General features: G+C 43.3%; 1 protein-coding gene across 5 annotated transcripts in view; it reads left to right on the top strand.

The window, feature by feature from the left end:
- DPP6 (dipeptidyl peptidase like 6) overlaps positions 1-23429 on the top strand; it is a 949209-nt gene that overhangs the window by 658279 nt on the left and 267501 nt on the right. For all 5 annotated transcript variants that reach the window (XM_073887499.1, XM_073887496.1, XM_025862147.2 and 2 more), the window contains exons 4-5: positions 1677-1771; positions 19801-19875. In XM_073887499.1, coding sequence (XP_073743600.1) covers positions 1677-1771; positions 19801-19875 — 170 coding nt within the window. The remainder of the gene's footprint in view (positions 1-1676; positions 1772-19800; positions 19876-23429) is intronic.

A 23429-nucleotide genomic window follows, 5' to 3' on the forward strand; every position in this document is an offset into this window, starting at 1 on the left:
TGTGGAAGATGTAAAGTATCTAGATGTAATCCACATGAAAATGATAACAGCACGGGACGGGATGTGCACTGAAAACTTGACAGATTTCTGGATTTCTTGAGAAGTGGTACATTATTAACTCATTGCAGACTGAAAAGTGGAGTATATATTCTAATCCCTAGAACAAGCCCTAGAAGAAATGCAAAGAAATACAGCTAAAATAGTGAAAATAAAATTCTGAAGAGTATCTGACAATAAAATGGAAGCCAGAAATAAGAAAGAGGGAAATAAGAAGTGGAGACAAGCCACACACACACAGGAACACAGCCGTATCAATAATTTCATTAAATGTGCCTCCGGGACATTTATGAAGATAGAACATATATGGACCACAAAAATGTCTTAATGAGTTTCAAAAGACTGAAATCATGCACAGAGTATTCTTTGATCCCATGAATTTAAATTAAAAATCTATAAAAATAAGAGGGCCCGAATAGCTTTATTTACTTGCAAATTAAACACCATGTTTCTAAATAATCACTGGGCCAAGCAGACATTGCGGGGGGCGGGGGGAGGGATTAGAAATTTGAACTGAATAGTAACGTAACTCGGCGTATCAAAATTCGGGAGATGTAGCTAACACCATCCACAGAGGGAAATTTTTAGCTTTGATAGTTTTATTAAAAAGGATAGAAAAATCAAACCAAAGATCTATGCTTCCTCCTTAAACTGGAGAAAGAAGAGAGAATTAAAACCAAAGCAAGTGGCAACACAGGATAAAAAAAGAAAAGAATGTAATTCTATGAAATAGAATAAAGAGTAGAAATGGTAATGTCACCTGATTTAAACACAGTCTGCATGGTGTTGTTCGTTCAGCAACTGATGATTGTGTGAGATGCCCAGGCCATCACACTGGCTCCCTATTACCACCTGCACTCAGAAAGATAGTATTTCTTCTCCCCATTGTGTGCCCACCTCCCCACCAGCAAGCCTGTCCTTCAGAAAATGTACTCTTCCGTGCACAGTAGGTACACACAAGCCTCCGTGTCTGCAGATGTACCCCGACAACCATGCTGATCAGCGTAGGTATTTTACTGACTTCCTAAGGGGCTATCTGAAATCTCGGTTGGTCATACTGAGGACCACTGTCACCGTCGCTGAGGGTGGGATGTATAGATACAGGGATGCGCATGACCAAGACATGGTCAGCTCCTGTAGGGGTTGCAGGGAAGGTTATGGACTAAGTGGAGACCGTCTTGCAGGATACGGATGTAGGTGTGAGCAAGTGCGTGTATGTGTGTACAGATTTTACCCAAGCTCTAGATACAGGAGATCAGTCCCCTTTGTGCCAAGTATTGCCTCTGCTTTCTGGTAGCGAGTTTCTTAACTAATCTGCTCTGTGTGTCCACTCTGTGTGTTCTACTCAAGAAAGTTCGAGATTGTCCTAGAGACTTTGGCCGTGTGCCATAGTGCTTTATATGTCAGTGTGTAGAGTAGGAGAAAAGATTCAGAGAGAAGCTTCATGTGAGGTTATGTGGAGAGCAGCTGAATATACTTTTCCAGATGAAAAGGACCCTTTGATGAAACACAGGATCGATTTTTGTCAGAACTAGTTGATTCCTTTGGTGAAAGTGTCCATCAGAAGCCTACTGAGTTCCTTAATGTCTCGTGTTTCCTTTTTATTTCCTCTCTTGCAGATAAAGAATTCATCTACAGAGAACAGAAAGGAAGTGTGATCCTGCGGAATGTTGAAACAAATATTTCTACAGTGTTAATAGAAGGCAAAAAAATTGTAAGTACTCTCTCTAATGACCAGGATAATTTCAGTTTTCCCTCCTGCAAGTCAATAAAGCAGAAAATGACTTTGGGTTTCAACTTTTAGTAGGAGCCGAGCAGAAGCAATAAACTTGTAATACTATAGCCTGAGCAACTAAAGATAATGTGAAATTGAAACCACACTAATTTAATAAGATGAAAGCAGTTTCTTCCAGCGTGTGGGACATTTCTCTGCAGGTGTCGGAAACAAGTGTTGCATGCCATATATAATGGGACGATAACGTCCTAAGGCTTTAGACATTTACGGAACAATTGCAGTAATGCACAGAGAATACCTCAGGAGGCCTTGCTCAATCTCGTTTTTTTTTTTTTTTAACTCCACAAGCACAGGGAATATTAATTTAGGCACTGACTGTGCCCGCTCTGATGACATTAAGGGATGTTTATGCTTTAAAACGAGTACTGAGTCGATATGAATGCCACCGCTTTGGAATCTGGAAAAACCTGGTTTCCCAAAGATTTAAGTAACATTAAGATTCAGAGTTCATGTACAGCTGAAGATATTTATTAAAAACCTTCACTGAAGTTCTGCACCAAAAATCAATTTGAAGAGAATTCACTTTTTTCTTTTACAGTACGTTTATGCTCATCATTATAAAGAGTAAACCTCCAGCTTTAGGGAGTGCATTGCTTTCTTATCCAATATACAAGTATTCAGAATCAGAACGATCATTACACACCTCCGATGTGAATCAGAGACACAGGTGCCCTGAAATCCGAGAATCCAAGCATTAGAGGAAAACCACAGGAAAGATTAGTCAGCTCCCTGGTTTTACAGATAAGGATCCGGAGCCCAGAGCTGGGGAGTGACCTTTTCAGGGTCCCACAGCCGGTTGGTGACCCCATCCCCCAGCCCATGGAAATGCTACTCTACCTCCTTCCCCTCTTCAAGAACATTCAACTCCCTAAATATTTTTGTTTCATTTATTTTTGGTGTAAACATACTTTTTTCTTTTTTTTAAGATTTTATTTATTTGGGAGAGAGAGAGAGAGAGAGAGAGAGAGCACAGGTGAGGGTAGGGTCAGAGGGAGAAGAGACTCCCCGCTGAGCAGGGAGCCCAATGCAGGACTCGATTCTGGGACCCCGGGACCATGACTTGAGCCAAAGGCAGATGCTTAACCAGCCAAGACACCCAGGGGCCCAACATATTTTTTTCTTAAAAAAAAAAATACTTATTGGGGTTTAGTATTAAACGGATCCTCCCTTTACCTAGACTGTTTGCTGGTATAAAGGAGGCCTAGCAAGGTTACATCATGGTGTCGTTCCCAAAATGATAGCTTTATCAAATTAAATCATATTCTGCAAAGTGAGACCCAAAAAGGAGGAATGTGCATGCCTTTTTGCATTAAAAAAATCATCTTTGGTAGAATTACTCCCCTGAGAAAATCTCATTCAACCCACTTAAAAATACTAAAATTGCAGAAATGGTTTTGTAATATTAATCGAGTGGAGGAAATGATCAGACTGTTGCTGAGGGTAAGTGCATTTTAATGTCAGCCTGTTATCCCTACCTCTGTGAGGACGTCAGGTTAGTACAAGCCAGGCGCGCCCTGCACGCAGCTGCACTTAGTAACAAAATACAAGAACAGGACCTGTCTTCTCTTTCTCAGATCAATAGCTTGTGACAGATCATGTATTTTAACTGAGGTTATTTTAGCCAAATAATAAGCCGACTTCAGAAACCACCTTAGGTAAGAAAAGGAGAAGAGCTCCTCTGAGAATTGGTGGGCTTATTCCATACAGTGCAATCTTTTTCTCCTTAAGATGTCATTATTCACTCATATCACAAACACTGAAGGAGCACCAAACGTGCAGAGCCCGACTGATATTATTCAGGATCATGCCTAGTTTATTCTTGTCTCAAAGGCTCCATTTAAGTGCTTCTGTAAGCAAACCTCAAAAGAAGGAGAAAGAGGGAAGTCAGTTCGGGGCCGCATCATCATCATCCAGGCTGCAGAAGTCCCGTGTTTAGGTTCTGCTGAGCCAGTCATTAAAGTTCTTGTGCCTCAGTTGCACGGCCTAGAACATGGGTCTTCCGTGAGAGGCACCATGGACCGTCTTTCTCCTCTGTGTTTTCTTGAGCAAGTAGCGAGAAAGTGAAGCCTGATGTTGTGAGGGGCGAGTCTGCCGGGTCGTCTGCACCCGGAGGAACTGAGTGGGCCGCTTTGAGTGGGGACGTGGAGCCGAGGCTCTTGGGCGTTCTGTTCCCTTGCCTTTCCGATGACTGACCAGGGGGCCGCTTCTTATTTGAAACCCAGAAGCCTTGAGATTGTTTACATGATAAAACTGACAGGTTTTTGAGGTTGGTCTGTGAAAGGTCTGAAACTGGTGGGAGAAATCGACGCGGAGTTGTGTGTGCAGGGGTCAGCGGGATGTTGAACTCTCCCCCCCCCCCCGTTGGGACTGCACTTTGTTCCGTAGCGACAGGACCTCAGGCCCGTTGTATAAGCTCTGTGCGCCTCCATGGGGTGTTGCAGGGACTGAGTGACAGGTTATATGTCACATGCTGGAATGTGGGCAAGAGAGCATTCGGCTGGAGCAGAGAGCCCAGGCGGCTCAGGGCTCAGGCAGGTGAGTGCATGACTGAGTCCGCGGTACAGGGGTGGGATCTGCACCCCCCGATTTTTTTAACTCCTTCTCTGTAGGCGTTCAGGCGAGGGGGCTTCCCAGGCAGGGTCCTCGAAGCTACCCACTGGTACTGGGAATTATAGCAAGAGGCACTCTCTCAGATTCTCAAAAACAAGAAATCAAACCTAAACTAACTTTCACTTGAATTACGTATTTGATATCCCAGGAATTCCATGACATTACATTTTATTTACTCTTATTTCAAACATAATTTAAATGCCAAATGATGTATTTTATTTTTATGCCCCTAGGAGATACTTTTGTCAACAAATCAACAAATTATAAAAAGCTCTTTGTCACGTTATATATTCAGTTTTTTCCCTGAGAAATGAAACCCTCTAAGTATGTCTTTGGGCCCAGACTGGGTCTTTGGATATTTGGACAATGGCTGCCTGGTTCCTGAGAAATCTTATGAATCTTTTCTCTACTGAGGAGAACACTGACTTCTTTTTTCCTTCCTTCTCTTCCTTTGCTATCCATTTATCCTATCATCTATCCATCCATCCATCCATCTATCCATCTGTCCAAACATCTATCTGTCCATCTGTCTATCCGTCTGTCCACCCATCCATCTTCTATCCATCTGTCCATCCATTCATTGTGTTCGGAAAGCACCTTGGCAATACATTCAAGATTAGTAAAAGTATGTATACATTTCTGCTCATTCCAGGGAATTTTTTATAAGTAAATAATCTAAAAATTGAAAATATCTGAAGCTAGGGAAGTAATTAAATACAAATAGGTGACATATGTAGCCATGAACAGTTATGAACACAATAGTAATATGGAGATATGTATGATGTTACCTTAAACAAACACAGAAGAATACAATATTATACTTCAATTAGCAACTGTCAGCATCATCTCTGTGTATTGAGAAGGCCAGGAAGTGCTCACTGCACTGTGCAAAAAGCTCTTCTGGTTGGGTGGGGAAAACTTTGCATATTATTTTTCATGGTAATGATTTCCATAATTGCTGTTTCAAGGCCCCTTATTCAATGATTTTAATCAGATTTTTAAGAATTCAGCATTACGTTCCAAAGAGATTAGACTTCCTCCCGCAATGAATATGGAGGAGCCACAAACAGGTCTGCAAGTGCTTGGAAGGGCAAACACGTGCACACAAAAAGCATCCTGTTGCTCTGCTTCTGTCAGGTTTTCTTACTTTTTATGTCTTCGCTTGTTTAATTACTAATCTACTTGTTTTAATTACTTATTTAAATTGCTAAATTAACATTTAAATAAAAAGTCTTCTTGTTTCTTTAATTTATGCTCCCCTTTGATTTTATATAATCACTAGACTGTAGAATTTGAATTTTTATCTGTCTCTAAAAATTAATGAATTCTGACTCCTCACAGAGAGGGACGTAATTACAAGTATTACTAGACCCATTCCAGAATCAAGAGGAATTATGGGTTCCTGGTGCTGCGGAGGAACTCCAGAATTTGTCGGAGATCAGAACTGGAGACGACTTTTTTTTTTTTTTCCTTTTTTCCTTCATCCAGTAGGCTTGACTTTCACAAGTATTAGTTTTCACTTCATTCTGTTTCATTTAATTTCCATCAAGGTCTTCATGTGCCTGTGGTCTCATGTTTGGAGGAGGAAGAAGCCCACCTGCCTGAGCTGTTCCTGTCCGTCCTCCGTAGAGCCCTGGGTGCGAGCTCAGGACGCAGGGCTCCCGCAGGTGGGCTCCCGCAGGTGGGAGGGAGCCCCGGCCCCTGGCTAGTGGACCCACCCCCCACTTCACCTGCTCTTATCCTCCTGCTCTGGGGGACACACGCCCCCAGCAGACCAGCGGCTGGACCGGAGCAGGCTTGCATGGCCAGCAGGCACTGCCAAGCCGAGGCTGGCTGCACTGAGCACCTAAGTACAAAGCAGGAAGGGGAAGTGGCCTTGTTTTTGTGTGTAGTTGAGAAGGCAAAAACGGACGCCCCGAAAGCCCACTGAATGTTTTGTGTGACTCACAGAGTGGTTTCTGCAAACTGGAAATCCAGGTCTCTGGCTTCTCTTGAAAAATAACAGTATCTGGCCACAGCGGGCTTCCTGTTCTCGCAGACAGCAGATGTTGGCTGGGGGAGTGGGGTAGCAGCTGCCCATCCCGCACGGGGGCCACACTCACTGACTTCTAGCCAGACTGGCCTCTGAGTTGCAAATCCCCTGCGTCCAGGAACAAAGGGATGGCATCCAGAGTCACTGTCTTTTGCAAGAACGTTGCCAAAAGCTGGGGTTCACACTCTGTCTATTCTGTACTTTTTCTGTGTCTGCAGGGTTCTGTCTGCCCTGTCCTTCTGCATCGTCTTTTCTTTTTCCCCTTGTGTCTCAGATGCTCTTTCTTTTTGTTCCTCTTTTCTTTCTTTTCGCTCTTCCTTTTTTCTCTTTCTCTTATTGACAGAAAACAGAAACATTTTCCACTTATTCTTATTGTAATATTTATTTCATAGGCTACTCTGTTCTTAATTTTTAAAAGTACGTGAGGAGAATATTTTATACCTATGTCTTTAAAAGACCTGAAAATAAATAAAGTAGCAGCTTCATTTCTCTGGCCCCCCACCTGCTGTCCTGTGCAGGTTAAGGGTGGCCTGATGCAGCGCTTCCATCACATCTGTGCTCAGTCATTAGACGTTAAACAAGTGTGTCCTCTGAGCAAGGCCCTGGGCTAGACCAGGTGGGTGGGGGGGTGTGTGGAGGCAAGGATTAAGAAACAGGTTGGCCCTTGGGGACCTTTCCACCCAGATCTAAAGAAGTACGCATTCGCATGACATCTGTTCAGTGGAGCCTCCCCGGGCAGGGAGCCCCAGGTGGGAAGGAGAGAAAAGCAGGGATGTCAGCAGCAGATAGGGCTCGGAGAGGGCCGTCCAGCAGCCCCTGAGAGGCGAACACGATTCGAAGACATGTGGGAAGTAGCGTCCTTGCTCGGCAGTAAAAAGGCTGAGAGGTGAAAATCTGGTGGGCAGCCTGGGTGAGCCAGCCACCCCGGCACAGGTGGTCTGGGGGCGGTTGGAAGGCCAGGTGGTGGCGTAGGGACCCAGGAGAAAGACAAGGAGCAGGCCGTCCAGCCCTTGACTCAATGCTTCAGTCTTTGCTGGAAACGGAAAGCGATGGGAGGTTTGAGCACAAGCCGGTGTGCTACAGAAAAATAAAGCTTGGGACCAACGTGAGGGAGGTTGGGAGGAGGGAAAGATTGCAGGCAGGGAGCCCCAGGCACTGCTACCGGCCCCGGTGAAGCAGAAGGAGGTCCTGGTGAAGGCAGTGACTAGGGAAACCGGGAGGGAGGACTCTAAGTCCCGAGACAGAGGCAAAACTGAGTCCGGGCTGCATCTCGTGTGCAGGCCGATGAGGTGGCAGCAGCGGGCTGTGCTGCGTGGGGCGCAGGCGCAGACCTCACCGGCCCCCAGTGTGGAGGCGTAAGCGGCCGTGGAGTGGAAAAGCAGGGCTCCCCGGAGGGAGAGGGCGCGCAAGGTGACGTAGGGGGAGTGAAATAAGAAGGGGTGTCTGAGTGCTTACAATGCGAACACTACACACATCTTCTTTAACTGAAATCCTGTGAGCGGCAGTTACTGTATAGTCTTCTTACTTTACAGATGATAAAACAGGTTTATAGAGGCGAAAATATCTTTTTCTGAGTCACGTAGCTGGTAGCTGAGAGTCTCCAGGGCTGAGCTTGGCCTTGTTGAATTCTGAACTGCCTCATTTCTAGGTCGCACATGGTGGCGGCTGCAGCCAGCGGCCCAGGACACGGGAGGGTACCTCAGCCTTGGGCATGTGGTTCCCCCTGCCCAGGTCCGTGAGCCCCACCTCTGCAGGTCCTGGCGGCCACTGCACGTTGCCCTGAAATAAAGCTTACACATGCAAAATACCGAGTCAGGCGAGCCTAACGCAAGACCTCCTGGTGTTTGCGGGTGGAATCACCTGTTTTCAAGGTGAGAGACTTTGCTCGGTGGCAGGTCCCCTCTGCTCTGTGGTAGCTGCATTTTCACGCCTCTTCTGGCTCTTAGAACTGGTGCGGGAGTGCTACCTGCTTCTGTCAAAGTCCACATGCGATGCTTTTTCGGTGCATCAAGGGCCCAGATGCAGAGGGTGGCTGCCATCCCCTTGAGGACTGCCGGCCCCCCCGCCCCGGCCCTCCTTCCTCGTGGGCTGGGAAGGGCAGCTTCAGACCCCCATCTCTCCGAGACCCCCCGGGGGGTTGCACACGGTGTCCTCCTAACTCGTTTAATCTTTTCGATGTCTGGCTTTGGTTTTATCCTAACTAATCTTGTCTATTTCGTCCTCATTTACCTTTATGAGGAGATTTGCACAGAACAGCCCATGGATGTGTTTATCGGGAGATTTGCACAGAACAGCCCATGGATGTGTTTATGCCTCCTGCTCTTCGTTTCCTTTCCATTACATGACAGTTTGGGGCGTTCTATCATTCTCTGTCTCTTTCTTTCACTAATGGCCACCTTTCCGTCCCTGCATTTCTAATCCCATATATATTTATCTATTCCATGAAAACAGTGTACACCAACCCTTTAGATAAGTGTCTCACCAGAAACATGCCCACAATTTTATACCTGTGGGGTTGTCATAGAGGTAGACTGATATTTTTTACAGTCAGGATGATGTTATTAAAAAATTGTGGCAGTGATTATGATTAAATAGCCCCAAATAATGCAAAATGTAGACTGCACACCAACCTCAGCAGCGAGTTGGGCGCAAACATTATAGACGCAATATTGGCGAGTCGAGCTCACTCATGTACCAGAATCATAATGTGCTCCAAATCAGGTACTCGTGACAACAGCATTTAAATATCAAGAAATCAATCAACAAAACCCATTACAACTACAAAATAACAGAAAATCCTTATGGTTACGTCACAAGACCCTCAAAACATACCTGGTAAATCTTATCGGCAACTTCTACGAAAATTTCTGGGTAATATGAGAGAGAAAACCTGCTTAAATGTGATAAAAATCATTTACCAGAAGCCATCTAGAAGTGAAACCCATTCTCAATGGCGAACAGTGAAGCCATTTCGATTATCGTCAGGCCAGAGTACTCAGCATCACTATTCATATTTCATGTGTTCTTGGGGATAGCAGGGGATGCGATGCACAAGCAAACTCAGAGATGCGGAGAGGAGCCAGAGAACGGGAGAAAAAGGTCTCTCTTTTCCTGGTAACATGATTCCCTCCCTCGAAAATCTAAAAGATGTTAAACAAGCTGCAATTAATAAGAAAAAAATTTCCATGTGGCTGAATACAAGAAATACATAAATAAATCAATAGCTCTCTCTTCATGAACATAAGTACCTAGAAGTGTGAGTAGTCCATTCACTGTATGAACAAAAACTGTAGAGTCCTATATTAAATCTAAGAACAGGGTGAGATTTAAAGCAAACTATAAGATCTTTCTGAATATTTGAAAAAATCTAAGGTATAATGTAATCTTAGATAAGAAGATAAAATTAAATATGCTAAATCTCTTAAAATTGATATCAGACTTTAATACAACCCTAATCAGAACTATGGAAGAAATTTAATGTTAAACATTTGATAAATTATCTTAACTGCCATACACAAGAGTAAACACCTGAATGAAGCCATAAAAACTCTTACGCGTATGGTAACGTGTACTCGTTTGCCTGATATCAAAACACACAGGAAAGAATTGCACTCAGCTCAGCAACAGTAACAGCTAACACTTTTGAGTACTTGTGATGCACCAGGCATTGGAATGACTTTATTGAATCTTCACATCCACCACGGAGCACAGATATTATCTCCATTTTACAGAGGCACAGAAAGGGTAAGAAATTTTCTGAATTTCACATAGTAAGTGGGGTAAGCAGCATACACATCACAGACTTTTTGAGTCCATGGTACAAGCTCAAAACCCTCCACGTTTGTATGGGAATAGTGCAGAGAGGGGTACAAGACTACAGAATTCAGATGGACGTTCCAGTGTCAGGGAGTATTTGATACATTGGGGGAATCGATGGCCTAATTAGAAAACAGCACCAGCGGCGCCTGGGTGGCTCAGTCGTTTAAGCGCCTTTGGCTCAGGTCGTGGTCCCAGGGTCCTGGGATCGAGCCCCGCATCGGGCTCCCGGCTCAGCGGGAAGCCTGCTTCTCCCGCTCCCACTCCCCCCTCTCATGCTCTGTCTCTTTCACTCTCTCTCAAATAAATAAATAAAATCTAAAAAAAAAAAAAAAAAAGAAGGAAGGAAGGAAAACAGTGCCGGCACACCTACGCTATCTACAAGGAGATAATGTTGGATTTCACAAATATATGAAATTGAATTCCACTTGGAGTAAAAGTTTAATGTTAGAAAGAAAACTCATTGCTTGGTTTAGCACAGAAGAGACAAAATTTCCAAAATACAAATTCCAGAAGCTGTAAAAAAAGAAGAGCCTTCTTTAACTTCCATAGAAATGTCTTAAATTTTAAAAGTGAAAAGGCAAGATCAATAGACAAATAGCAGACAATATCTGCAGTCCAGGGAACAAATGAAAGGCTAACATCTACAGACTACAAAGACTTCTTCCAAACTGATCAGGAAAGGACAAAGAATCTGGTCGAAAATGGGCAGAAATATTTCAAGAATTGACCTCAGGCAAACCTGAAACCACAGCTTGCTTTGCTTGGGAGATTTATCCTAATTCAAATAGTCCTGGAGCAGATGTTCAGGAATGTGCTAGCACTGGATGTGGTTTTGCATCCATTATTTGCACCTGGTGAAAAGGTGGACCTATGCCTACAATTTACAGTCATCGGTGGCTTGGGGGGTATGATGGTGGGAAGTGCATGAAACCATTCCTAAGAATGACAATGAGGGGCTTCTCAAAAGAGCATAACAAAATCCTCACTGTCTCAGCTTATCACTAGCCGCTGACCCTTTGTCAAGAAATGTGACCCATACTGATTTCTAAAGGTAGAAAGTCACATTCTTTTCTGGTTTCTGTTGGTCTTATCTTTATACCAGTAACATCATGGCCGCTATTATAACAACTAGGATTATATGTGGGTATAGCCATTCATTTATTCAGCAAATATTTATGGAGCGTCTCTTATGTGCCAGTCCCTGTTAAGCACTGGGAATACCCGTATGACAAAACAAACTACACTTCTCTTCTTGACATTTGGTCCTGGCCATGAGAATTTAAGATGATCAGAATTATCCTCCTAAAATAAACAACCTTAAAGCAGGTCAACATAGGAGGGAAACAACAATTTTCATACTTTGGACAATAGGCAGTTCACAGCTGTGATCCCTGAGAGAGGGAAAACAAATTAAATGAGCTCAGCCATCACCTGAGCATTCTGCATAAAGGTTTATTGCTGGACTTCACCAAGAGGAAAAACTCAAGCCTTCCATCTTGCTGAGTCAAGAAGACAGACCAGAGTTTGGGGCGGGCGGGGGGGCGGGGGGAGGAATGGCTACAGTTCATACGACAGAGCCCGAGAAGGGGAAGCTAACCAGAGAATGTTAAAAGAATCTGCATAGTGTTCCCTTTGAGACTTGGGTTGATTATTGATCCTTATACATAAAGAGTGAAACACCACAAGTCAGGATAAAATAAAGTTTCAAGTGAAGAATGATTATCAGACCCTATAAGGTGAAAAATTCCCAGAGCTCAGGCACTGCCAAGAATCATTTCAGTTTCTCTAAGCCACAAGACATTAACACTCTGGAAGAGCAACCCCTTGGGGCAAAGGACAGTTAGCCCTAAAATGATGGCTATTATAGAACAACCTTTAAAACATCTTAAAGACACACTTTGAAAGAATGGAGTTAATCCCCACATAATTAACCGCCTGTCATAAAAAGTCCAGCATTCTTTGAAGAAACATGAAAAATCCAAGAGAAAATTCAAAATATCTCATGTTCATTTTTTTAAAAAATTACTGTATAAACAAAGAAGCAGGGAAATGTGACCTATAAAGAGGAGAAAAATTAGTCAATAGAACAGACTCACAAATAAAGAGATAATAGAGTTAGTAGAAAAACATATTAAAACTGCCATGATAAATGTGTTCCAGATGCTCAAGGATATAAAGAAAATCATGAGCATTATGACAATAAAAACTAAAGATTATAAAATACCCTAATAAAGTTTCTAGAGATTAAAAATGAAATATAAAAATAAAAAAAAATCTCTAGATTAACAACAGACTGGACACTACAGGGAAGCCAAGGGAGAAACCCTGAACTTTAACTGAAAGCAATAGAAAGTTTCCAAAAAGGGCACCTGGGTGGCTCAGTTGGTTAAGCGTCTGCCTTCGGCTCAGGTCATGATCCCAGAATCCTGGGATCAAGTCCTGCTTCGGGCTCCCAGCTCGGGGGGGGGAGCCTGCTTCTCCCTCTTCCCTCACTCACCTTGCTTGTGCTCTCTCGCGCTCTCTTTCTCTCTCAAATAAATAAATAAAATCTTTTTTAAAAAGTCTCCAAAATGAGGAACTGATAGGCGAAAAAGTATTTAAACAAAATTTGTACTGCACCTCAGTGACTTGTTAGACAACACAAAATGAGCAAATACAGCTGTTACTAAAGCCCTAGAAAGAGAAGACAAGAGAAACTTTTGAAGACTAATGACTGAACTTTTTAAATTTGATACCAGAACTCAATAAGTCTCAAGCATAATAGACATAAATAAAACCACACCAAGGCATAGGATAATCAGGTTACTGAAAACTAGTGAAAAGGAGAACAATTTTCATGGCAGCTAAGGAAAGAGACATATTATGTACAGAAAAACAAAGAACAGTGACAGCACACTCCTTACCAGACATTTTCCAAGTCAGAGGACAGTGGAACGGCACCTTTAAAGCCCTGGGAAAAAAAATAAAAGTGTCAGTGTAGAATTCTACATGCAACAAAAATACCTTTCAACACTAAAGATAAAATAAAGAAACTGGAAACAAAATCTGAGCGTGTTCATTGGCCACACACTAGCACTATGAGAAACTGAAAGGAAGTTCTTTGGAGTAAGAAAGATTATACCAGCTGAAAATTTGGATCTACATAATGGAATGAGGAATGCCAAGAATGGTACATATGGTCAACATGTAGCTAAGCTTTTGGTGGAAACTTAAAGAAAATGGATTAACTAGTCCTGAAAAAATACATCTGTCTTTTTATAAAAGGGTCCATTAAATGATGTGGTGAAACTGGCCAGCTCCTTTTAATGTACACTTGCAGAAGACTTCTGTCTAATTCTTTTTTCCAATGCTACATGTTGACTAAGACACAAACATATACACATAAAATCTTTGGGATGTGTTAGGATTTTCTTGAGCAGAATACACAGGAGGAGCGATCTGATACGATATGGGGCGAGAGGTAACTACAATATAAAGGACAGGTTTTCTGTATCATTATGTCCGTAAGTTCCCCCTATTACTCCTAGAGGATTCAAAGGTGAGTTTTAAAAAGGAAGACCCAATTATAAGCCTTCTATGATATGTACTTTCAATGTAAAGACATAGGTTAAAATTAAACGGATGTAAAAGAGATACTCTCTCCAAACACTAACCAAAGGAAAGCTGGAATGGTTATATTAATATCAAAGTAGACTACAGAATAGCCCTTATTACCAGAAATAAAAATAAATATTTCATAATGATAAAGGAGTCAGTTCTTCAAGAAGGCATAAGAATCCTGAAGGTGGGGCACGTGATGTGATGAGTACCGGGTGTTATGTGCAACTGATGAATTATTGAACTCTACCTCTGAAACTAATGATGTACTATATGTTAGCTAATTGAACTTAAATAAAAAATTTCTTTAAAATTTTAAAAAAAGAATCCTGAAGGTGTATGCCACTAGCAATAGAGCTATAAAATTTAAAGCAATAATCGAGGGCGCCTGGGTGGCTCAGTCGGTTAAGCGACTGCCTTCGGCTCAGGTCATGGTCCTGGAGTCCCGGGATCGAGTCCCACACCGGGCTCCCTGCTCGGCAGGGAGTCTGCTTCTCCCCCTGACTGTCCCCCCTTCTCATGTGCTCTCTCTCTCTCTCTCGCTCTCTCTCATTCTCTCTCTCAAATAAAATAAATAAAATCTTTAAAAAAAAAGCAATAATCGGTTGAACCCAAACCAAAAATGGACAAATCTACAATTAAAGTTGGAGATTCCAACAATCCTCTCTGAATACTTGATAGAACATGTAGGAAAAAAGACCAGTACAAATAGCAAAGTGTTGAAAGCACTGTTAACCAATGACCTGACTGATATCTGCAGATCACACCCTCACTAATAGCAAGGAACACATGCATTATGTGTGCCCATGGAATATTCACCAAAACTGATAAAAGTCTGGGCCACTAAACAAGTCTCAACATATCTCAAATGCTGAAAATTATACAAAAGATAGGCTCTAACAAATACATAATTAAACTAGAAATGAACAACAGAAAAATATCTGGAATGTAGCCTGATGATTAAAGATTAAACAACCTGCTTTTAAGTGACAAATCGGCCAAAGAAGAAATCAGATGGAAATTAGATACTATCGTGAAATGAAGGAAAATTGGGATGTATAATATCAAAATTTATGGTGTGCAGGTAGGCAGCACGTACAGGGAAATTTATAGCTTTAGGTGCTCATATTATTAGATTTAAGCTTTCACCTTAAGAAACTAGAAGAAAAAAGGGAAATTAAACATAATTACACAAGAAAGGCAATAAAGAGAAGAAATCAACTGTATGGGACAGAAAAAATGTGGGGAAAAAAACAAAAAAAGGACACCACCAAAGCTGGCTTTTGGAAAAGATCAATAAAATTGATCAAGAACAAAGATAAAGGACAAAAACCAGTAACAGGAACAGAGGAAGGTCCATCAGTACAGGTATGGAAAAAATAATGGAAAATATTAGTAATAGCCTTATATCAATAAATTTGACAATGAAATGAAAATAAATGAAACGATATGAAAAAGTCCTTGAAAGATACAAATTATCACAGTTCACTGAAAATGAAATAGGTAGCCTCAATAGTCCTACATCAATATAAAAAATTGAATTAATAGATGAAAAGCTCCACATCTAGAAAACTCGAGGTGCAAATGACTTCACTGGTGAATTCAGTGTTTAAGACAAACATTACATCAGTTCTGTGCACATTTACAAAACAAACACTTCCCAAGTCATTTATTAGGCTAGCACTGCCCCCAAATAGCCAGACGAGGTTTTAGCAGAAAAGAAAACCACAGACTAATTTCCCTCATGAACACAGGCGCAAAAATCCTCCACAAAATAGCAAATCCAGTCCAGCAATATATAAAAGGCTAATACATCATGGCCAAATAGAGTTTATCCAAGGAATGCAAGTTTTTGCTTCAACATTTGAACATCAAACAATGTAATTTACCATTTCAACAGAGTAAAAAAAGCAAAACAACATAATCATCTCCGTAAATACAGAAAAAGCATTAGAGATTATTCAACATTCATTATAAAACTCAACATCCATTATAAAAAATTCTGAGCAAACTGGAAATAGACAGGGACGTCTTCACTTGATAACAGACGTCTGCAAAAGCACCTTCCCCTAATCCACCAGACAGTGAGGAGTGAATGCCTCCTCCCTCAGATCAGGGGGAAGGTGAGGTGTCCACCCTCATGACTTCTACTGGGCATCGTCCTAGAGGTTCTCTGGAGTGTAATTAGGCTATAAAAAGAAGCAATAATGCATCCAGTTAGGAAAAGAAGAAAAAGAACTCTTTAGAGAAAATATGATTACATAGAAAATTCTAAAGAATCTACAAAAAGAAGTTGCCAGAACGATTAATGAAATTTAGCAGGGTTGCAGAGCATAAGGTTCTGGGCACCAAGATTAATTCTATTTCTGTCTCTTAGCAATAAACAATTGAATATTGAGACATGTATATTTTATATATACAAAACATCAGTAATACCAAATACTTTGGGATACATTTAACAAAATATGGGCAAGAGCTATACCCTGGAAACTCCAAAGCATCGCTGAGAGAAATCCTTCCTATCAAGGAGCTTACATTCTAGTGAAGGGGACGAGCACTAGATAAATAAGTTAAATGTACGTCATTGTAATATGATTAAGCCTAGGAAAATAAGGGAAAGGGTAAAGAAACGTCAGAGGCAGACTGTTGAGATTTCTAGATGTCATGGCCACTGAAGAGAGGCAGGGCGTCACTTGGGAGGCTTTCGAGAAGAAAGCTGACAGGTGACCACCTAGAGCATTTCAGGCAGGAGCCAGACCATCACAAGGGCCACGAGGCCAGCCTGTCCCCGGCTTGTTCTGGGAAGGTGTAGACAGCAGTGTGGCTGGGGTGAGGGGGCCAAGGGGCCATAAGTGGAGATGGGGACCGAGAGCTGATGGGGACCAGGCAGCAGGCCCACTGCTCAGTGGGAACCTTGACATTCAGTCCCCGTGTGATGGAAGCTGAGGGGGTGTGAGTTGGGGGGGCAGGGTGATGATTCCTGCAGAGAGGGCTCTGACCCAAGGGGCTAGAAGAGCCTGCAGGGGGCAAAGTCAGAGCCTGGGAGACAGCTGGAAGCTCACTGCAGTGGCCCAAGAAGAGGGACCCATGCTTAGATCAGGGTGGGGCAGGACGAGCCGGGCGGGGGTGGGGGGTGGGGGACTGTTCTGAAGAGACTTTGACGGAAGACCCCCGGCAGTTTCTGCTCAGCTAGATGTCAGGTGTGTGAGACAGAAGAGAAAGGAGAACCAGGAGCTTGGCCAGAATGGCTGAGTGGGTGGGGTTGCCGTGGCGGAGATGAGGAGGACTGTCCCCGGGGCTGGAGGGAGAGGAGAGAGGCTCTGTTTTATCCCTGTTACAATGAGACGCCCACCTGACATTCAAGTGGAGACACCAGGGAGGCAGTGGAGCCTAAGCTCAGGGTCGGGTCCAGCCGGGTTCGGGGTTCGGGGGCGGGGGGCGAGGTCTGGGACACACGGCGGTTGAAATCCTCAGCAGGTACCTGGTTTTCACAGCCACGAGGCTGGATGGTATCATCTACGATGTGATTTCTGATCGAAAAGCAAAGAAGCCCAATTATTAATATTGGTTACTCCAACATTCAGAGGTCAGGGTAAAGAGGGGAGCCAGCAAAAGTTCAGGAAGAGAAACATCAAGGAAGAGTGAGGAGAAAACCAGGCGTGCATCCTGGAAGCCAAGTGGGCACAGGGTCTTGAGGAGGAGAAGGTGATCGGCGTGCCAGGAGGGGAGCTGAGACATCATCACGGCATGAAGCACGTTGGGTCTGGTAACCTTGAGAAGAGGAGTTTGGGTCGAGTGGGAATGAAAACATGGTAGGCGTGAACTTCAGAAAAAAATAGGGGAAAACTCAGAGCATAGCAAATACCTTCAAGGAGATACGGATGCAGTTTTCTGAAGATACAATCCACATTGCCCAAAACATACCCAGGGAGGATCGAACGTGCCCGTCGCAGGGAAGTATTAACTGAGCTCTCAGGGAGGCACCACCGTCCATGCATCAGAGGGTCAAACCCCAGAATACATATCGGTGCTTCCTGCTGCCCGAGAAGGGAGAAAGTATGCATTCATTCATCAGTAGTGGGAGTGTTAATTCCAAAAACATTTTTTTGAACATTTTTTAAAGATTTTATTAATTTATTTGACGGAGAGAGACACAGCGAGAGAGGGAACACAAGCAGGGGGAGTGGGAGAGGGAGAAGCAGGCTCCCCGCGGAGCAGGGGGCCCGACGTGGGGCTCGATCCCAGGACCCCCGGGTCATGACCTGAGCCGAAGCAATTTGACAATATCTATTTGCATTCTTTTAAAAAAAACTTGTAAATCACCAATCCCACCCTTAGATATCTGTCCCATAAAAAATTGTTAAAAGCTCACACCCACCAGTAAAGAAACATGGAGGAGGATTTTATTACAACGTTGCGTATCATGACCACCGTGGACACACAGGACAGCCCATCCTCATCACTCAATGGCTTCTGTGTTTGCGGGCTCGCCATTGTGCTAAAATGTGTTTGTGACATCCAGACGAACATTCCCAGGGCTTTGGCAGTCATTGCCAGGCGTGTGTATAAGTGGCAAAAACATTGGAGTTCCCGAGCTCATACTGTGAACAAGTGTTTTCTAGTGGGTGTGGCCTAGGTAGTGCCAGGTTTTCCACATTTTTGTGGTTTTTTTCTTGGAGATCATGTTGTTTGGCATGGTCCCCAAGGATAGTGCCGAAGTGCCGGGTAGTGATCCGAAATGCAAGAAGGCTGTGATGTGTCTTACGGAGAAAACCCGTGCTAGGGGAGCTGTGTCCAGGCACGAGTTAGGCTGCTGTCCCTGTGAGTTCCGTGTTAATGCATCAGCAACATATATTCAACAAGATGCCTTTAAACAGAAGCACGCATGAGACAGGGATATGTGTTGATTGGTTGACAAGAGGATTGTGACCAGAGCCTCGCCGAAACCTAGCCCTGCATTTCCCGTAGGAAATGCTTCAGTATTCTCTAACTCAGAGTTTGTGGACACTTTCCAGAACGTAACTGCGACGAATACCAAGAATCTTCTGGAACTACCCTTTAGTAAGGACTGAGTGTGTAAATCAAGGTATATCCCCACCACAGAATACTATGCAAGCTCTAAAGATCAGCAGTCCAGTCTAAACTGATGCAGGGAAAACCCAAGTGAGAGATGGGTGCACTGCAGTGTCACTTTTCGCTGTGGTTACAGACCCGTATGTTTGCATGTGGCCGTGGGATTGTCAGTAGGGTGGCCTGCACCAGGCTGATGAAGAGGGTTCTTCTGAGTGGGCGTCAGGGTCTGCCCATCAGGGTGAGCGCAGCCAAGGAGGTGGAGGAAATTAAAGGGAGCCAGGACTTTTGATGATGTCGTTTATGTAAAAATGCCTGTGTCCCATGAAGACATTTGAAGGGAGAGGCACGGTTAGTCGTCTGCACACTGACCAAGTTGTGGGTCGGTGTCTATGATGACTTAAAAGCGAGGTGGAAAATAACGTGTAGAATGTGATTCTCTTTTAAGAACCAGTCTGCTTAATGTAAGCTTCTAAGCGTACGAATGAGCAAGCGAACCCGTGTTTAAAGATACAGAGAGGATGGGAGTCTTGTGGGGAAGGGATTACTGGTTTTCATCTTTACTTCCATTGATTTGTTTCCATAGATACCATAAGTATTGCTTTGCTGCAACTTGAAAAAAAAAACGTGAAAAAGTATCAACTACCTGAATATTATTCGGCAAAGAAAGGATATTGCCATCTTTAATACAGTTTAGCGAGTTCGCTGCATACAAATTTTATTAGCAGGTTTTGAAAATGGCACCAGCAAGCACAGATTCCCTACAAGATTCTGAGCTGTGTTATTTAATGCTGTAAAGTCCTTTTTTTTTTTCTTTTAGGAATCATTAAGAGCCATCCGATATGAAATATCTCCAGATAAGGAGTACGCTCTGTTTTCATACAACGTGGAGCCAGTGAGTACCTCTCTTTTATATTAAAAAAAAAAAAAGTTTCTCTCTGTTGAGACCTTATTGAGTATTTTCCCTTGATCCTTCATTCTTAGTGATCTTGGAATCCTGAAAACAGTGGGTGAGTCCTGAATTAGTCTCTTTTTATGCCACACTGCCACCTAGGAGAGAAGACAGGTATAAAAATCCCTTTGGCAGGGAAAAAAAATCAGTCCTTTTAGGGGTAAATTCATAGGATTTTCCTGAGGGAGAAGGTGAGAAGTTGTCTTTTTATAAAGATTTACCTTACCCTTGGGTGCCATCATTTATCTTCCCATTTCTCAATCATACCATAAATTTTATCCTGAGAACAAAAAGCAACTGCCAGGTTCTCCCTAAACTAAAATAAAATGTTAATTATCTCCTAGCCATTGTAGTATTCTAGAGAAGACTTGAAATATCACTTTCATTATATAAATCCCTGTTTTTAGCACTTCATCTGAGTCTCCCATAAAACTGCACCAGGATTTTCCACAAAATCTCATCCTAGCAGCAGCCTAAAACTAGCTCTTTTTTTTCTTTTTGTCTTTTAACAGGCTCATATTTTAAAATCCATCTCAGCTCTTTAATTTTAAATGAGCTAGAAGGTGAAATTTATTTGTGTAAGTGTAGCAGATGTTCAGCTTACAAGAGATTAGCAACTTTAGGGCGCCTGGGGGGCTCGGTCGGTTGAGCGACTGCCTTCGGCTCAGGTCGTGATCCTGGAGTCCCGGGATCGAGTCCCGCGTCGGGCTCCCTGCTCGGCGGGGAGTCTGCTTCTCCCTCGGACCCTCTTCCCTCTCGTGCTCTCTATCTCTCACTCTCTCTCTCTCAAATAAATAAAATCTTAAAAAAAAAAAAAGAGAGAGAGAGATTAGCAACTTTAGAAATGTGCATTTGTGGAACTTTATTCTCCAGCAAGTAAAAGATAGAATTCCTCTGCCTTTCCGGTTCTTCTGAGACCATTCTGTCCAGAGTTTTGTGACGCTTCTGAGAGCTCTAAGGGTACCTGCCTTGTCGTTCCAGCCTGGATCGCTTCCTGGTGGGTTGAGAGGCTCTTGCCCCAGCAAGGGGAGGGCAGGCTCGTGGCATTCATCCCGCGGGAGCCGCTGAGAGATTGGTGTACGTGGAGATCCAAGTCCAATCCTAGGATTTTTAAATTTTCTTGTAAGAGTTATTTGATGACTGGATTATGTATTGGAGATTTCCATTTTTCCCCTCAAAAATGTAGATCTTTAAAAAAAAAACTCTATCTTCACTTTTCCATTTCCTGATTTTTTTAATATCCATTACATAAAAGTTTTCATTTTTCCCACCCACATTCTGTGGAACAGCTGGTCACCTTTATCTACTGGACTGGGGATGGCTGGTGGAGTGGGCATGGTAAAAGGCGACTTTTAGCCTTGGGATATGCTACATGTCCTACACCCACCCCCGCGCTCACCTCCTTAAGCTTCAAGCACATGGATATATGACGTACACGGATCACAGAGTACTTCTGTCCTTTCATGGAAACTACCAAAAATGTAATCTCTACACTTGAATAAGAGAAAAAAACTCAGTAGATACTTGAAGGACTTTCATAGGGATGGGGTAATGGCTTTGTCCTGGGTTTCTCCGGGAAACACAGCCAACACCCAAGTGAGAAAAGCATAGAAAGACAGATTTCAGGTCATCTTACTCTAGAGCATCTTTCAACAATAGGAGCATCCCTACAATGGGAGATTCCTGCTTCTGGAAGCCTTCAGAACAAAGTCTTGTATTTGTTCTCCCAAATCTTGCAGAAGAGATTCTCCCATCTGCTCAATGGGAGCATGTGGGCTCATCCATGATTCTGTGGTTCTGTGCGTGGTAGACTTCGCCACCACTTTTCCTTGGTCTTTCCCGATGCTCCTTCTGCAAGAGTGCCTTGGGTCCCCATTCCAAGCGATGGCTGTTTCGCTAAACGCGAGTCTTCGCCGTGTAGAACACGGGCGGTAAACAGGCACCTTGAAAGAACCCTTTCTTACCACACAGCATCCGTTTGCCTTTGGAGTAGGATTGTGTTGTTTCCTCAACTGAGGAAAAATATAAGACACTTCGAGTGGATTTAGTGAACAACAAAAATAATTCGAGTGTTGAAAGTGTGTGGGCTACATAAAAAAATCTGTGGAAATGGATACTTTGAACTTGACTCAGAGGAGCAACCCTCCCTGGTTTCAAGTAGTGAGCAGTCCCCATTGTAGGACTACTCAGCAAGGGTTCTGCTCTGCGGGAAACGTTAGTCCTCTAAGGGGGTCTCCACCAAGGACATTTGGAGTTAGGAGGTATTAGGAATAACTGCCTAACGGATAAAGTGAGTTGCAGATACCTTCAGAAAAGGGGGTGGGTTGCAAGGGAAGGGTCTAGGTCTCTAAAACTGGAGAAAGTGCAACAAACCGGGACTCCCTACTTTGTTTTTAGTGTCAATATAATTATCCCTGGATATTCTAAAAAAAAAAAAAAAAAGTTTCCATATTCAAATACATGTAAGAACTTTAAATAAAATTAAGTAAGTTTCTTTAGTGCAGGATGTTTTGAAACTTTTTTATATTCTCGTGAGGGTTATATAGTAGTTCCCAAATGGGTATTACAATATGTGATTCCTATAATGCTAAGGAAACTAGACTTCTGTCTTTGGATCCATTTTTATCACATTCCTATTTGTGTGCTTCAGAGGCAGCCAGGATACCTTCTTTCTAGGAACTAACTCAACATTTCATTGAAAAGGTGATCATAAAAAAGTATTTTTGTATGAACCAACTGTCCAATTACAAGGCATCTCTCATGTAATAGAATAAATGTTTCATTTGTAATAAAATGTCAGTACCCTGGGTTACAGCTTCACCCCAGTGTGAATGTGCATATCCAAATATTGCACATTCCCTTCCAACCACCACTTCTCCCTGCTGCCTGCCCACAGTGGACTGCAAGTCAGATGGCCCCAGACTCAAGTTCAGTCCGCTGCCTCTTTTGAGCCCAGCCTCTCACCTTAAACAAGGGGTGAGGGACGCGTGGGTGGCTGAGTCAGTTAAGCGTCTGCTTTCAGCTCAGGTCATGATCCCAAGGCCCTGGGATGGAGTCCTGCACTGGGCTCCCTGCTCAGCAGGGAGTCTGCTTCTCCCTCTGCCTGCCGCTCCCCCTGTTTGTGTACTCTCACTCTCTCTCTCTCTGACAAACAAACAAACAAAAACAAAGGGGCAGTGGGTATCCAGCTGCAGTGGGTATCCAGCTGTGCTGTTGCGGGGGGGCACTGACTGTGATAGCACATGGGAAGCACTTACCTGGCAAACTACAGGTGCCCCGACAACAGTGTCCCTCTCCAGGGCTTGGACATAGGGCTCTTTCCTCAGGAAGATTCGAGCTTCTTCCACGGGGATGTCTCCAGTTACTCTTTTATTTAAACAACGAAACAAAACAAAACTGGGCAGTACGTCACGGAGCCTGCACCATAGTTGCGGAAGCATGCAATCGGGCCACATGGGGCTGCCAAGAGGAGTTTCATGAGCATCAAACAAAAGGAT

This window comes from Callorhinus ursinus, unplaced genomic scaffold (assembly GCF_003265705.2).
Source record: "Callorhinus ursinus isolate GAN/ISIS: 27379988/994484 unplaced genomic scaffold, GSC_fseal_2.0 scaffold80, whole genome shotgun sequence".
Lineage (NCBI taxonomy): Eukaryota > Metazoa > Chordata > Mammalia > Carnivora > Otariidae > Callorhinus > Callorhinus ursinus.